This window comes from Rhineura floridana, chromosome 13, assembly GCF_030035675.1.
Source record: "Rhineura floridana isolate rRhiFlo1 chromosome 13, rRhiFlo1.hap2, whole genome shotgun sequence".
In the NCBI taxonomy this organism is placed as follows: Eukaryota; Metazoa; Chordata; class Lepidosauria; order Squamata; family Rhineuridae; genus Rhineura; species Rhineura floridana.
In genome coordinates, this window is record NC_084492.1 from 5285630 (window position 1) to 5303299 (window position 17670).

General features: G+C 42.6%; 1 protein-coding gene across 5 annotated transcripts in view; it reads left to right on the plus strand.

The window, feature by feature from the left end:
• Window positions 1-17670, plus strand: part of PEPD (peptidase D) — a 258003-nt gene that overhangs the window by 45433 nt on the left and 194900 nt on the right. For all 5 annotated transcript variants that reach the window (XM_061593983.1, XM_061593985.1, XM_061593981.1 and 2 more), the window contains exons 4-6: window positions 5236-5299; window positions 7777-7824; window positions 9423-9484. In XM_061593983.1, coding sequence (XP_061449967.1) covers window positions 5236-5299; window positions 7777-7824; window positions 9423-9484 — 174 coding nt within the window. The remainder of the gene's footprint in view (window positions 1-5235; window positions 5300-7776; window positions 7825-9422; window positions 9485-17670) is intronic.

Genomic DNA, 17670 nt, shown 5'->3' on the forward strand with positions numbered 1-17670 from the left:
TGGCACAAAAAATGATCTAAAGCTGTCAAACTCAAACTCAAGTTGACTACAAATATTTTGAGCATTATATTTCCGCACACACTTGACAATTTTCTGAATATAATATGCATTTATGAAATAAAATGTTGCAATAAAAAAGGGTGTTGACATTACACTTAATGAAGGAGTAATTCATACAGTCAAGGACACAAACAGCAACATTTCAACAGGATGCTAAACTGTCCCTCTTTGATGCTTGAGTTGAGGGAAAGGACGACAGTTTTATACTGAACTATGAAATCAAGCTAATGAGAGGGTGCAGTCCTAATGCCACTTACCTGGGAATAAGGCCCATTGAATTACATGGTTGACAGTGCAGCCATAGATGGCTTAGGAATGGACCAAAGGCATCTATGTTACTTCATTAACTTTGTCTTTAAGGTGCCACAAGACTCCTTGTTTTTGCTCTTAGACACTAATGGGACTAATCCTCTGGAAATTCCTGAACTTGGGAAGGGAAGGTTACATGAGGCGCAAAATAAGACGTGCAAAATAAACCCAAATGCAGCAGAAAATAAATACCAGATGAAAGTGTAAATAAATGTCAGAATGGATTGATGAAGCTGTTATTTTTTTTTAACATATATTCCGTCAATGGGAGCAATTTTCTTACTAAAATTCTTCTTCTTTCATGTAGTCGAACCAACTATGTGAGTTGATGCATTCTGCTACTTTCCAAACTTGTAACAAGCCATTTTTGAATTACAGGCGGTAGTTCCATTTCTGGATGCTAACATACAGGCAGCAACTATTAAGTTCCACGAGAATTCTTTGTTTAATTGGTCATGTAAATAATTCATCAAAATTGTTCAAGGGTCCAACAGTATAACATAATAGGTTATTAGAATGATTAATCAAGTCACTTTGCCCCAGCATTTCATCATTATTAGTGAAGAAGACCACCAAATATGCCTTCTGTCTGCATTTGAGGATCAGTGAAAACCTTTTGAAAGAAGTTTTGGCTTGTAGATGATGGCTCTGTGTATTGTGTCTGTGTATTGGGAAAGAATGTTACTGTTGTTCTATCATTACCCCACCTACCACTGTTTGTAGTGTGTTGATGGTTATTTTAACCGATATTTTTAATTGTTAATAATTTAATTTGTTTGTTAGCTACCTTGAGCTTTTTATGAGGAACGGTAGGGTGTAAACCTTTTTCAGCAAATAAATGATGGGAGTTGTAATCTAGCAATATCTGGGGGGGAGCAGGTTTAGGTTAACTGGCCACCCTTGAAAAAAAACCTGATAAAACAGCCTTCTTCAACCTGGTGCCCTCCAAATGTTTGGAACTGCAACCCCCATCGGCCCCAGCCACTACTAGAGAAGGTTGATATAACCAATTGTGTTGGCCCACTTCAAGTACTTGAAAGACTGACACACAGAGGAGACCCAGGATCACTTCTCAATCATCCCAGAGTGCAGGACACAGAATAATGGGCTCAAGTTCCAGGAAGCCAGATTTTGGGTGAACATCAGGAAAGACTTCCTAACTGTTAAGAGTGGTACGACAATGGAACCAATGACCTAGGAAGGTGTTGGACTCTCCAACCCTGGAGGCACACAAGAGGCAGCTGGACAGCCATCTGTTGAGTATGCTTTAAGCTGCATTCCTTCATTGATCAGTGGCCTTATAAGGCCCTTCAGCTCTGCTATTATATGATTCTTTGAGGCTAACATTAACAGTGGGGTTGTTCACGTGTCATCACAATGATGTCAGGTGACCTGCTTTTGCCTGTGCCATTTTAAATCAAACCGTGTGGACAAAGGCATAGTTCTTTATAAGCCCTGACGACCAGCTGGTTGTCGGCACTCTCAAAGTGTGAAGCATGGTGCTTTGCAAGTGCAACTATCAGCTGACTGGTGCACACAGAGTTCTTTGCACTGGACTTTGCAGGTGCCACGGATCAGCTGGTTGTTGATGCTCGCAAGCCTGCCCTCACCCAGCCCATAGATGAGGTCAGGTGTAGAACAAGTAGGTGCCTCTTGACCCAAACAGGAAGGCTTGGTGGGCTGGAGGTTCCCCAGTGCTGTTATACGGTTTGCCATGAGTGTAGAAATTGGCTCCAGTGGAATCTCTTAAACTGCATAATATTTTTTTCTTAAAAAGCTGAAAGCCTTAACAGAACTTCATTAAAGTTGCTGTTCAACAACAACTAAAAAATCTGAACTGGAACATTTATTCTTGCAGGATTTTTTTTTATTGCACAGACTTTCTGATGCCCTTCATTTTCAGCAGTGTTAAATTGTGTTTAAAACAATTGTCGTAGTTGCATCTTTTTGTATAGAAGGGAATGGACAAAGAATATGGCTGTACTTTTAATTGTCTGTAGCCACTGAATTTCTCTCATCAAACTCTATGACATTTTAATGCTACCTTTAGAATGGTTGATGACTTCAAAAGCTATCTGATCACTGTAGTTAAGATTTGCCAGGTATATGACAATAGCTTTTTTTTTAACCAAAGAGAACCTTCAGCCAATCAAGATTATAAGTGACTGCTGTAATTTGGCCTTATTACATATTCATTAAAAACATGCAGGTGGCCAGACTGAAAGGCTTCTGTTTTCAGTAGGTGTGACGAGGCATTAATGTAGTCTCTCTCTTTTCTGAGGAGTGCATTAATGGATACTTTGGTTTGGTTTAATGAAAATCTTGCCTGTGCCTCTCTTATTACCAGAGCTTGGAAAAGTTACTTTTTTGAACTACAACTCCCATCAGGCTCAGCCAGCATGGCCACTGGATTGGGCTGATGGGAGTTGTAGTTCAAAAAAGTAACTTTTCCAAGCTCTGCTTATTACACTCCTATATTCACTTCAGTTTTTAAATGTAGTGCCTTCTTTGGTCTGCTGGTCACTTTTACAAAACAAGGCTGCTTCAGTGTATGAAGCAAAATGGTGCACACCCTCCTTTCACTTGTGTTGTAGCATGATGCACTGCATGGCAGTCTTTGTAAAACACTGCTTTGGTTTGAATTCACTGGTTGATTTAAAAAACAAAACGGTGGTAGCCAGCATCTCTGCTTGATGATTCAGTTGGATAGTCAGAACTGGTTTTTTTTTAAACCTGCAGTTATTTTAAGCAGAGATGCATTTAGTCCTTTTAGGCCCACTCCCATTGTTGTTGCCTACAGTTGCCTTCGTTCCTTTTGGAATCAGAGTGTTGCAAGTAGGGATGGAAGGATCTGTCAATTTAGGCTCTCTCTATTTCTCTTTTTTCCAATTTGAAATGAAGTTCTGCACCAATTTGCAATTTTTTAAAAAAAATCCTCCTGACATATTTTTAACATTTTAGTGTGAATTTCTCCTAATAAACGCATTTTAAGACTAATGTTCACATTTTTGCTAGCAATTTCTCCATTTTTGTTTGTTGTTTTCACTAATATAATCAATTTTATGCATGCTTTCTTCTAACATTCATTTTTGCAAACGTTGGTTGGAGATCTGCATTGCAAAATTCGAATAAGTGTGAATTTCAACGGATGACTGTGTTTCGGTTCTCATGTTGTTTCAGAAAGTGCGAATTTGATCAGTTGGGCTTTAAATGTGAATGGAATCAAGTTTCTCCCTCATTCCTAGTTGTAAGGGAACTGGTCATCTGCTCTAACTCCCTGTTTCTTGTAGGATCTTCAGTGCTGGATGCAACTGCAGCATCCCTGACAGATGGACATTTAGGCTCTGCTTAGATACGTCTAGTAGAAGAGAGCCTGAGCAGCTCCTGAAGGCTGCCTGACCTGCCGTTGACCCACAATTCCTATTAGGAAGCTTCTGCTTAAGTTTAAGCTGCTTCCTTGCATTTGCTAGGCTTCTCCTCTGGATTAACGGGGAAACTCTTTGTCATATTTGAAGACTGCTGTCATTTCTCCCATGAATTTAATAGGCTGATTCCACAATGATTCCCAGCCCCCCAAGGTAAGGTAAAGGCTGCTCATTTCCTGGTTGAACCACTCCATCCATCCAAAAAAGCCTGTGTTCATGCAGTGCTGAAGGAGGGGTATAATTAAGGATTATTGGTAGCATAAAGGAAGCCAGGGTAGATAATGATCTGTTTTGGATTCCCTTTCACTCATAACGTTTTCTGTAATTGTGCGCGTGTTAAGCTGCTTTTGTTGCTGCCTTTTTAAATAGGTTGTTACACTATCATATTTGGCTGACAAGATGACATTTAAATGACTTTTTTTATAATTGGTATTCAAAAGAAACCACCCACTCTTCAACTTCTTGTGCTTGGCCTTTTTTTTAATACCAGCTGATAATGTCAGAAACAAAATTGGGAGAGTGTTATGATTGGATCATGTGTTAGAATGAAGACATCTGACACGGATTTCTCACTCCACAGCTCCTTACCTTCTGCCCTCTATACTGTTCCAATGCCTTTCCAGTCTGCAGGGGGTTAGTCTTCTGCCACTCAGCCCCAAACAGAGGCCGATCCTGAGGACTTTGGCCAAGGGGCGCGTGCTTGAAACACAGGAATGTCAGAGCGCCTTACACCAAGTCAGACGCTTGGACCATCGGCCTCAGTATTGTCTATATTGACTGGCAGTGGCTTGCCAAGGTCAGGCAGCAGTCTCTCCCAGTCCTACCTGGAGATGCTGCTGGGGACTGACCCTGGGCCCTTCTGCATGCAAAGCAGGTGCTCTCTCTCTGAGCTATGGACACCAAAACAACTCCATCTTGGGACCAAACGGAGACTTTGTGGCTTCAGCATCACGACGGCTTCGTTTCCTGTTTCCTCGCTGGCCCTTATGAAGGGTTCTGGGGAACTCAAACGTTTGCTCAGTATATTGAGTCATTTTGGCTGGTCCTAATAAAGACCAAGCCAAGAAAAACATAGTAATTTAAAGACTTCTCTCAAATGGGGATGCCTTGTAGTAACGACCCCTTTAAAAATGTCTTGCGATTCTCACCCCATTTAGATATAGCTTCTTAAAAATAAGTTTTAGGGTCCCAGGAAGTTGGTCCCAAATTGCTGTTGTAACCTAAATGGATGATTATGTATAATTTGTCCTGTTGTCTGGTGTCTAACACTCGTAGTCCTTCATTTTCTCCTCATTGTGCATTGAATCTGTCTTGTAAAAACAAAGGTGGTATAGTAGTGTAAAGTTAATAATGGTGTTGGTGGTGGTGATGATGATGATAATACATTGAGCTGTTTTCTTGCTTGCAAAATAACAAAATGTGTGTTTGCATTATTTTAAAGGATCCAGCCTCCTGAACACTTCAAGCAGAAGTATGCTGTCAATGAAGTACATTATACAGATGAGGTTAGTGTTCCAACTTTCCCAAGATACTGTGAAACTTCAGTATTAAGTAGATTAACATTAACCCCTCCAGTTTGAGGAGAAGTTGTTGGAAAGTGTGTTGTTCATTACAGCCACTGGCCAGGATCCAGCCATCTACTTTAGGTAAGTCTGGTGCATTGTTTTCTTCTTGGAGTGGGGAGCACTCTTCCCTTTTTGGACCACAGACCTCCTTGCTGTTTTCCTGTTTGCTTTTGAAATGTTTCTCTGTTATGAAAATGGTTTGCTTGGTTGTGTGAGAGGTATGCAGTTTGTGCAAACAGAAACTCAAAGGAACGTTGAACGTAGGAAGCTGCCTTGTACTGAGTCGGACCACGGATCCATCCAGCTCAGTGTTGCCTGCACTAACTGGCAGCAGCCCTCCAGGGTTTCAGACAGGGGCCCTACCTGGACATGCTGTTGGGGGTTGAACCTGGGATCTTGTGCATGCAAGGCAGGTGCTCTACCACTGAGCTACGGCCCTGCCCCAAAGCTGTCTTGCTGCACAGAAGTAGTTGGGGCTCCGGGGTCTGAGTCTCTGATCCTGCTTCTCTGCACCCCTCTTGCCAATACCTACTTTTCTGTAGTGTGCTGCTACCTGTTGGATACTGTGTTCATGTGGGCTCAGCAAACGCCCCTTGACATAAGTGTTTTATTGTTACTTTTCATGCCATTATTTCCCAGTTTAAATCCCTGATGTGATCACAATTTTCATTTCATGAAAGTTGCATCATGACAGCGATGTTAAATGGAGTCCGGCTCTTGGTCCATGTAGCCCAGTATTGCCTACAGCAGCCTCTGCTTATCGGATGCCCTCCACATATTTTGTACTTTAGCTTCCATCAGCCCCAACCATTCCAAAGCACCTGGAGTGCACCAGGTAATCTAGCCAGGTAATAGCTGTACTCTCCTTTTGTCTCTGTAATGTGTTTCAGGTTTTTTCCACCCACGTTTTGTCTGTGACCATTGTGGGGCACACAGTGAGATTTGAAAACTGATAGTACTAAACAAACAATAATTTCTCCCTGTCAGGGCCCTAACTCAGACATTCCGTTCTTAAAAGTCATACTTTTGGGCTGACATTTGAAATGCAGTTTGATTCTTGAGATGAGTATCCCCGTGAAATAGTGTTGTACTAATTTGTTCATTCCCTCTGCTGTAGCTGCAGAAGAGGTTTGCTGCTTGACATATCTGGATTGGAATCATGGTTTGGAATCATGGTTTCCTGTTATCTGGCTCTGTGTGTTGAGTACAGAAGTGCTGGTTAAGGGCTTCTTATCAGCAAGAGCGGATGACAAGCGATTCCTGGCCAGAAAGTTCTGCTTTGTTGCTTAGTATCACCTATATTGACAATTTTCTGGTGCCATCAACAAATGCAATGCTTGGTTGGATTCCCTCCTTAAACTGTTCTCTGGGACTGGGGCAGGGGGAGGGTGGAATGAAAGACATGTGGGCTTTCTTTATACATTGGGAAACCATGGACCGTTGCCAGAGCTGGAGAAATATTTTTTGGGTGATCAGCTGCTGTAAGCTACTATAAACACACACGTATGCGTTTATGAACATGTATCTATTCCACAGATACTGAAATAGCATTCGATCTCTGATATGTCTTCTACTCTTCAAACATGCCTTTAGAAATGGGTTTTAAAGACTTGTCTGTCTAGGCTTTTGATGTTTAATGCACCTAATAGATTCCCCAACACCTTTTTATTGAATTATTATGAGTGTGTGTTAATGGTTAATGTCTGAATGTTTTCCATTAACTGCTTGTTGAATGGTTTGTTTTTCCTTTACTGATATGATATTTTGTGTGTTTCATCAAATGGTGTTGATGAAAATGGCATTTGCTGTTTTTCATAGTCTGTTGTTATGAGCTGCTTTGAGCTCAAATAGCAAGCAAATAATTTCAGTGGGCTTTTTTAATTAGAGCCCTTGGTTGAATGTTTGTATGTGTATCTGCTGTTCCTGATGTGTGGTAGTGTCCTGTTTTTATTTCTGACTTTTATTTCTTAATATTTTTGTTTTTAGAATTTTGTGTACATGCACTCCCTTTTTTTGGTACACCACCTTGTGTATACCCGTGGCTTAAAAAGCAGGAAATAAGCGGCAAAATAAATACACAGTAGCTTTCTATCCATTGGCTTAGCTACTGAGATGTTAAGAAATGTTTATGAACCTTCCAACTCCTTAGAAGTTAAAACACAGAATTATCAGCACAGCAGGTGGAGTGGGTGGGTTAGATGGGGTTTGTTGGTGCAAGAGATATGGAGAAGGGAATATAATCATGATGGAATGTGGGAGTGACATGCAAGAGAAGTGTGAGTGTGAATACGGAAGAAGAGTGGGTGAGAATCAGTTGGGCATGGACAATGGTGGCATTGCAGATGAGCACCGTTGTGAAGCTTCCCTTGTGGCAAGTGGGTAATAAAATGACCATGATGATTCTTCTTCTTTTGTAGCTCTCCAGTGTTTTGGCTTTAAAGAATCCTACAGTCCTTCTCACTCTGGTAAGTGGCATGCTGTGTTCTATGAAAAAAAAATACTTTAATCAACAAGTAGTTTTTATAAAGTATCTAACTAAATGCTGTAGTCTAGCTTTTTTTGTTATAAAAGGAGTGTTTGTTTTACCAAATTAAAGTAGTGTTGTTGTAATTAATCATGATCCATCATCTAAAGCAGGGGTGGGGAACCTTCGGCCCTCTAGTTGCTGAACTGCAGGTCCCATCTTCCCTGGCCATTTCCTAGGTGCTGTTCAAACATAAACCAGACAAGCCCTGTCCTTAGCCTTGCAATCTAGGATACACGATACACAAGGAAAACAGTATGGGGAGGGAAGAAGAGAACAAGCAATGCCAGACACCAATACTTTTAGTTATATTAGGACCAGGTGGAGTGGCCACAGAAGAGGCAGTTCAAGTCAAGTCAAGGAGGAGTCAAATGGCTGTCAGGCCCATTCATGCTGATGGAGTGGGCCATGCTGTCTTGCCTGTCCCTCAGCCATAGCCAGGTAGAAATTTCTGGGCTATCTGTCAGCCAGTCAGGAATCATTATGTAGTGGATCTGTATATCAGGTTTGATTTTGGGAGAAGCTCAGGTGGTCAAAACTGAGGGAAGGGGACTTTCTCAAATCAGCCTAGTTTGGCTGAGAACCAGTTCAAATTCTATGGAGGTCGATGAGATCAGCCTCATAATCTTCATGGTGGGTGGTGGTTGAGGGCTATATGCAATCAAGAAATTTACACCCTTTGTATACAGTGCCTTTTGAAGATGCTATATGAAAGCCGCTGTCCCCTGGGCATTCTGGAAGAGTGACTAAGAGAGAAGGCTGCTTCATTTACATGGCCTCTTCCCACATCTTGTGCAGCAGCTCATTTTGCTTGCATGCAAGCTTGTAATGAAAAGTTCTGTTTATTTCATTTCATTGATTTCCAACCATTCTTCCATCGTGGAACTCAAGCTGGTGTCCTGGCTCATCATCCCAAAGCACCATGGCATGGCTCTTTCTTTCAAGTAATTTATTCGAGAGGGGTTGATGCAAGTTCAGTGGTAGGCTTGGGTTACAGGAGGCTGCAGTTCAAGAGTCTACGAGGAGGGCCCAGAGTACAAGACTGGGTGGTTGCAACAAAGATGTCGCAACAGGTTGCCATGCCCTTCCCTCCTAGCTTGAAAAACGTAAGGCATGATGAGCTCACTCGCATGACTCTCATCCCACACAGGAAGATTGCCCTTGTAGACAGGCGCTTCTGTGAGGGGGCTGCAACTGCTTGTGCCAACGAAGGTGGTGTTGAGCCCTTGGCGGTGGAACAGTGACCTGCCCCTGGCTCCTCCTCCTTTACCCGCTTTGCCACCCCTCCCATCTGGTCAGCTATCCTGGTACACAGTGAAGTGTCACCTTTCACCATCCTTCCTCCAACCTGATGCCCCCCAGACTATAACTCCCATCAGACCTCATCGCTGTGCTGCCATCAGCCCCACACCACGCTGGAGGGAATCAGATTGGAGAAGACTGCTTTACATAGTGGGATGCCTCTGTTGTAATTTTAAGACTGAAACAGCTGCTCTTTAGTTCATAGTCATAACTCATCGTTTTGCCTTCCCTCTCCAGCGAGGAGTGAACACTGACAGTGGAAGTGTAACCAGGGAAGCTTCGTTTGAAGGAATCAGCCAGTAAGTTGCCTTCTGAGTATCTGTTTCAGACAAATTTTAACCTAGCTAATGATTTGTACACTGTAATCATCGGAAAAAATGATAAAATGGAAACGATCAGATGTCAGGAGATTATTATTGTTGTATGATTATGATTATGATTATTTTATTTATTTAATTTAATTTAATTTATATACCGCCCTAAGCCCGAGGGCTCTCTGGGCGGTGTACATAACAATAAAACAGTCAGAAAATATATAAATACAATAATACAATGGAATCAAACCAAACAGACGTAAACAAAAATCAAAGCAGCAACAAAATACATCAATAAATATGAATAATAAACATTAAAATGCCTGGGAATATAAAAAGGTTTTCACCTGGCGCCGAAAAGATAGCAGCGTCGGCGCCAGGCGCACCTCATCAGGAAGACCATTCCATAGTTCGGGGGCCACAACCGAAAAGGCCCTATTTCTAGTCACCACCCTCCGAGCTTCTCGATGGGATGGTACTCGGAGGAGGGCCTTAGATGTTGAGCGCAGTGTCCGGGTAGTTTCATATTGGGAGAGGCGCTCCACCAGGTATTGCGGTCCCATGCCGTGTAAGGCTTTATAGGTCAAAACCAGCACTTTGAATTTAGCCCGGAAACAAATAGGAAGCCAGTGCAGACGAGCCAGAACGGGTGTTATATGAGCGGACCTTCTGGTCCGCGTCAACAATCTGGCCGCTGCATTCTGGACTAACTGTAGTTTCCGAACTGTCTTCAAGGGCAGCCCAACGTAGAGCGCATTGCAGTAGTCCAATCTAGAAGCTACCAGAGCATGAACGACTGAGGCGAGGTCGTCGCTGTCCAGATAGGGACGTAGCTGGGCTACCAATCGGAGATGGTAGAAAGCATTCCGTGCCACTGAGGCTACCTGAGCCTCAAGAGACAAGGAAGAGTCGATAAGAACTCCCAAGCTACAAACCTGTTCTTTCAAGGGGAGTGTAACCCCATCCAGAACAGGGTGAACATCCACCATCTGGGCAGAGAAGGCCCTCACTAACTATATCCTGCCCTTCCTCCCAAAGGGAGCCCAGAAGATGACCTGATGTATATGCTGTGTCTGGCACAGCTGCTTGATTATATTAACCATTATAAGTTTTATTGGTTGTTTGTTTCTTCCTTCTGGCCTTTACTTGCGATACGTAGCATTTTCAGGATTTGTATTTGCAAAAGGGACTCCTTGTATACCTTTGAACCTGTGGATGTTCTTGTAAAGGCCTTTGACCACAGGTGATAAACCATAGAATAGTGGAGTTGGAAGGAGCCTATAAGGCCATCGGATCCAACTCCCTGCTTTCTGCAGGAATCCCCAGGTTGAAGCACACACAACAGGTGGCTGTCCAACTGCCTCCTGAATGCCTCCAGGGTTGGAGAGCCCACTGTTTGACCTGACCTGAAGATAGGAGAACTGTACCATAATAAGAGTTAGCCAATTATGTGAAGTGCTAGGACAGGCTGACTTCCCCATTGCCTGCGGTCTGTATCCTCCCCCAAGAGACTTTGTCTCCCAGCCCCATCCACGAATTTGTCATTTTTAATGTTTTTTTAAAAACATTCCCCCTCACAAATTTACATGAATATGTAATGATGAAAATGATTTAAAATTGTATTGAGTAGTTTTTGAATGGCAGCTTTGAGAACTGCACTTCTCACCATGCTCCTCTTTGGCCATACCCACTTTAACATGCGGCCCCTGGAGGGTTGGCTATGCAGCCGTGCGGACCTCTTCCTGAAGAGGGTTAGGCACCCTAGATTAGAACATTACCTAATGACCCTTTGCAACAGCACTGTAGAACTAGGTCTGCTTGGCCTCAGTTGTTCATGCATCTGGACTACTGTAATGCATTATATTTGCGGCTGTCCTTGAAGATAGTCCAAAGGCTGCAGCTAGTGCAGAATGTGGCTGCTAGGCTGGCAAATAGAGCAGCCCGATGGGACCGTGTGTCACCAATCCTGAAAGCTCTGCACTGGCTTCCAGTGAGCTGCTGGGCCCAATTCCAGATGTTAGTTCTACTGTATATGACTTAGGACCCAACCATCCAGGATTCTATGATTGGTAAGTGAGGCCTTATTTATTATTTATTTATTATTTCAATTTATATACCGCCCTTAGCAGAATAGCTCTCAGGGCGGTGAACAAACAAGATAAAATACAATATATCATAATAAAAATCATAAAAACATATACAAACAAACAACAAAAAACACTACAAAAACACAGTACGACAAAAATTAAAAATACGGATTAAAAGATTAAAATGGTTAAGAAAATTAAAATGCCTGGGAGCATAAAAAGGTCTTTACCTGGCGCCGAAAAGATAAAAATGTAGGCGCCAGGCGTACCTCTTCGTGGAGGCTGTTCCACAACTCAGGGGCCACCACAGAAAAGGCCCTAGATCTAGTAACCACCCTCCGGGCTTCCCGATGGGTTGGTACCCGGAGGAGGGCCTTAGATTCTGAACGAAGTGAACGGGTAGGTTCGTATCGAGAGAGGCATTCCACAAGGTATTGAGGTCCCACGCCGTGTAAGGCTTTATAGGTAAGAACCAGCACCTTGAATCTCGCCCAGAAGCAAATAGGAAGCCAGTGCAGACGCGCCAAGACAGGTGTTATATGCGAAGACCGACTGGTCCTCGTCAATAGTCTGGCAGCCGCGTTCTGCACCAGCTGAAGCTTCCGAACTGTCTTCAAGGGCAGCCCTACGTAGAGCGCATTACAGTAATCCAATCTTGAAGTTACCAGAGCGTGAACAACGGAGGCGAGGTCGTCCCTGTCCAGATAGGGGCGTAGTTGGGCTACCAGACGAAGATGGTAAAACGCATTCCGTGCCACCGAGGCCACTTGGGCCTCGAGAGACAGGGAAGAGTCGAGAAGAACCCCCAAACTACGTACCTGTTCCTTCAGGGGGAGTGTAACCCCATCCAGAACAGGGTTAACATCCACCATCTGAGCAGGGAAGGCGTTCACCAACAATGTCTCGGTCTTGTCTGGATTGAGTCTCAGTTTATTAGCTCTCATCCAGTCCATTATCGCGGTCAGGCAACGGTTCAGCACATCAACAGACTCACCTGAAGAAGATGAAAAGGAGAAATAGAGCTGCGTGTCATCAGCATACTGATGGCAACGCACTCCAAAACTCCTGATGACTGCACCCAGCGGCTGCATGTAGATGTTGAAAAGCATGGGGGACAAAACCGACCCCTGAGGGACTCCACAATGGAGAGTCCATGGTGTCGAGTGATGTTCCCCAAGCACTACCTTCTGGTGACGATCCGCGAAGTAGGAGCGGAACCACTGCCAAGCAGTGCCCCCGACACCCAACTCCGCGAGTCTCCTCAGAAGGATACCATGGTCGATGGTATCAAATGCCGCTGAGAGATCAAGGAGAATCAACAGAGTCACACTCCCCCTGTCCCTCTCCCGACACAGGTCATCATACAAGGCGACCAAGGCTGTTTCGGTGCCAAAACCGGGCCTGAAACCGGATTGAAACGGATCTAGATAATCGGTTTCATCCAAGAGCGCCTGGAGTTGGCTGGCAACCACCCGCTCCAAAACCTTGCCCAAAAAAGGGACATTCGCCACCGGTCTATAGTTGTTTAAATTATCTGGGTCCAAGGAGGGTTTCTTTAAAAGAGGTCTCACTACTGCCTCCTTGAGGCTACCAGGGACCACTCCCTCCCTCAAGGAGGCATTAACCACCTCCTTGGCCCAACCGGTGGTTCCAGCCCTGCCAGCTTTCACTAGCCAAGATGGGCAAGGATCCAGAACAGACGTGGTCACCCGAACCATTCCAAGCACCTTGTTAGTGGTGCCACCACTGGGGGCTGCCCGGTTGGCGTTGGCCTGTGGCACACCTTCTTAACGGCAGTTCCCTGTTTGTGGAATGCCCTCCTTGCTGAGGTGTATCTGTCTCCATCATTGACTTCCAGGAGGAATGTAAAAACATTCCTGTTTACCCCCAGGCATTTGATGTCTGGAAGAAACTGTTCCTGGTAACCCTGAGATCCCTGATTGAGAGAATGGTTTTAATAGTTTTGAGAATGGCTGGTATTCAATGCTAGTTCTACTTGGAGTAGACCCATTTAAGTTAATAGACATGACTGACTTAGGTTAATTAATTTCAGTGGGTCTACTTTGAATAGGACTTAGTTGAATCCGCCCCAGTTGTTGCTTTTTGTTTAAAGTTGGTGTGTTTGCTACCCTGGGCTGCTTCAGGGAGATGTAAATATGTAATAAATAAATAAGTCAGTATTACTCTCAGCAGGGTGCTGCCTGACTGACATTGACTCATGACAGGACCTTTTCAGTGGTGGCTCCCTGTCTGTGGAATTCCCTCCCCAATGAGGTGTGTCTTTCTCCATCTCTATTGACTTTCAGGAGGAATTTGAAAACATTCCTGTTTACCAGGAATTTGATGGCTGAAGGGGACTGTCCTTGCAACTCAAAGATCATTGGATGAAAGAATGTTTTTAACTGTAATTGTGTTTTAGAATGTTTTTAACTGTATTTAGGATGCTTTTCTTTTTGTTGTTAAACTGTTTTGCTGGTGCGTTTGCCGCCTTTGGCTCCTTTGGGAGGAAGGGCAGGATGTAAATTCAATTAATAATGATGATATCACAAAACAGCACAGTGAAGACCTTGTTAATTTTACAGCTTGGGATGGGCCAAATGTTTCTAACTGTTCAAAAGTTTATTCTGGATATATTAATTTTTTATATGTGTGTGTGTTTGGATCTGGAGGGAAATTGCTTTCCAACTTCTGCACTTTTGCAAATGAGTGTGCATAAGGGAAGGACTGTCCAGAACTTACGCAGCTTTGATTGGCTACTGGCCACCATTTTAATCCTCCCCCAAGAGTTCCCTATTCTGAGGGGCATTCTAGACATGATAGTGGTGGCTGCCATTTCTGTGTGGAAGCTGCTGTTCTCCCCTCCCTGCATCTCCAGTGCCCAGATGCCCCTCGGATTGCTGGGCTTTGACTTGTGATCAGGCAGGATCTTTAGCTCTTTGGAAAGAGGCTTCCAGCGTTCTCTCTCTGGGTTTGCAGATGTTCTTTTGCTGTATAGCCAAGGGCAGAAAATGATCTTCCTGCTGCCATTTGACAGCTACGGAACATTGAGTGTGCCTCCTGTTAGCAGAACCCTACCCACTGGTGTGGTACTGAGCGCCTGCTGCTTCTCGTGTGCCAGAATTCATGCCCTCAATCGCCTTTTGAGGTGCCTTCCTCCCCCCCACACACATGTCTTCTACTCCTGGCATTGTCTTCTTGATAGAATGCCAGTTTTGTCATTTAACTCATATAATTTTTTGACCGGATTGGACAGTCGACATGGAGGAACTAATTAAGCTACGAGGGGAAAAAGGTTAGTCTGCTCTCGACTTCTGCAGCTGAAGGAAATCTTGTTGTTTCTCTGACATGCAAAACAACTGTTGAAAACGTAGTTGAACTGTCCTTTAAAAAAAATAAAATTGAAATTAGATTAATTAGGAGACACACACTTTTTTTAAAAAAAGTAGTGTTTTTTTCTTTTCTTTTCTCCTGTCCTTCCTTTATTTAAGATTCTTCCTGAGGCTTTTAGTGAAATGTGAAGGACACTGCTGTCCTTGTTTGCCGAAGGCAGCATAGGAATATCAATTGGTATATATTCCTGTGGTATTAGGAGGCTCAGTGTGGTCACTTTGCATTTTCCTTTCTCAAAATTCATATTGTTAAAACTGCTTTTCAGGATTTTGGGTGGGATATAAATTTAATAAATAATAATAACAATAATGTTATTGTTGTTATGTGCCTTCAAGCCGATTACGACTTATGGTGACCCTATGAATCAGTGGCCTCCAATAGCATCTGCTTTAAACCACTCTGTTCAGATCTTGTTAAGTTCAGGTCTGTGGCTTCCTTCATAGAATCAATCTATCTCTTGTTTGGCCTTCCTCTTTTTCTACTCCCTTCTGTTTTTCCCATCATTATTGTCTTTTCTAGTGAATCGTGTCTTCTCATTATGTGTTCAAAGTATGATAACCTCAGTTTCATCATTTTAGCTTCTAGTGATAGTTCTGGTTTAATTTGTTCTAACACCCAATTATTTGTCTGTTTTGCAGTCCATGGTATGCGCAAAGCCCTCCTCCAACACCACATTTCAAATGAGTTGATTTTTCTCTTATCTGCTTTTTTCACTGTCCAACTTTCACATCCGTAGATAGAGATTGGGAATACCATGGTCTAAATGATCCTGACTTTAGTGTTCAGTGATACATCTTTGCATTTGAGGACCTTTTCTAGTGCTCTCATAGCTGCCCTCACTAGTGCTAGCCTTCTGATTTCTTGACTATTCTCTCCATTTTGGTTAATGACTATGCCAAGGTATTGATAATCCTTGACAAGTTCAATGTCCTCATTGTCAACTTTAAAGTTACATCAATCTTCTGTTGTCATTACTTTAGTCTTCTTGACTTTCAGCTGTAGTCCTGCTTTTGTGCTTTCCTCTTTAACTTTCATCAGCATTCGTTTCAAATCATTACTGGTTTCTGCTAGTAGTATGGTATCGTCTACATATAAGAGCCTTTGTTGTAGAATCTTGAGCATTACTTTATTTGCATGGGATATTAAGGCAATAGTTCGCTAATTTCTGCATTCCCTGGGAACCCCTTTCTTTGGAATTGGGATGTATATGGAACGCTTCCAGTCTGTGGGCCATTGTTTAGTTTTCCATATTTCTTGACAGATTTTTGTCAAAATTTGGACAGATTCAGTCTCAGTAGCTTGTAGGAACTCTATTGGTATGCCATCTGTTCCTGGTGATTTGTTTATTCCAAGTATTTTAAGAGCAGCTTTCAACTCACATTCTAAAATTTCTGGTTTTTCATCATACAGTTCCTCCATAAATGAATCTGTCATCCTTGCATCTCTTTTATAGAGTTCTTCAGTGTATTGCTTCCATCTTCCTTTTATTTTATCTCGGTCAGTCAGTGTGTTCCCCTGTTGATTATTCAACATCCCTACTCTTGGTTTAAATTTCCATTTAATTTCTCTAATCTTTTGGAATAGTGCTCTTGCTCTACCCTTTTTGTTGTCCTCTTCTATTTTTATACAATAACTATTGTAATAGTTCTCTTTGTCCCTTTTAGGATTCTAACTGTGTTTCTGTCTCCTTTTGCTTTTGCTTTCCTTCCTTCTTTAGCCATTTTAGGAGTTTCTTCAGTCATCCATTGAGGTCTTTCTCTCTTTTTAACTAGAGGTATTGTCTTTTTGCATTCTTCCCTGATAATGTCTCTGTCTTCACTCCATAGTTCTTCTGGTTCTCTTGTCAACTAAGTTTAAAGCCTCAAATCTGTTCCTTATTTGATCTTTATATTCTTCTGGGATGTTATTTGAATTGTATTTTGGCATTATGATTGCTTTGTTCTTCTTCTTTAGCTTTACTCTGATTTTCGATATGACCAGTTCATGATCTGTACCGCAGTCTGCTCCTAGTCTTGTTTTCACAAAAAGTATGGAACTTCTCCTAATTATATAATCTTCTGCTACCAATTATATAATCAGTTTGATTCCTATATTGACCATTTGGTGATGTACTGTCGTCTTTTTGGTTGCTCAAAAAATGTGCTTGCAAGAAACAAATCATTGGCTTCACAGAATTCAATAAGTCTTTCTCCTCCTTCATTTCAATCTCCTAAACCCCATTTCCCCACAATTTCTAGTTCTTCTCTGTTCCCTACTTTTGCATTCCAGTACCCCGTGATTATCAGCACATCTTGTTTTGGTGTGTGATTTAAGTTTTTCCTGTACTTCTGCGTAAAATCTCTCCAATTCTTCCTCTTCTGTGTTTGATGTTGGAGCGTAGACTTGGATGATGGTTATGTTAATAGGTTTCCCGTTTAATCTCATTGATTTCACTCACTCAGACCGTGCGTTGTAGCTCCTAATTGCTTTTGTGACATCACTTCTCACTATTCAAGCAACCCCGTTTCTTCTTGATTTCTCATTTCCTGCATAAAATATTTTGTAGTTGCCTGATTGAAAATCTCCCATTCCGTCCATTTTAATTCACTCACGCCAAGTGTTGTAATGTTAACACTTTCCATTTCTTGCTTGACAATTTCTAACTTTCCCTGGTTTGTGCTTCTCACATTCCATGTTCCTATTGTGTGCAATGCA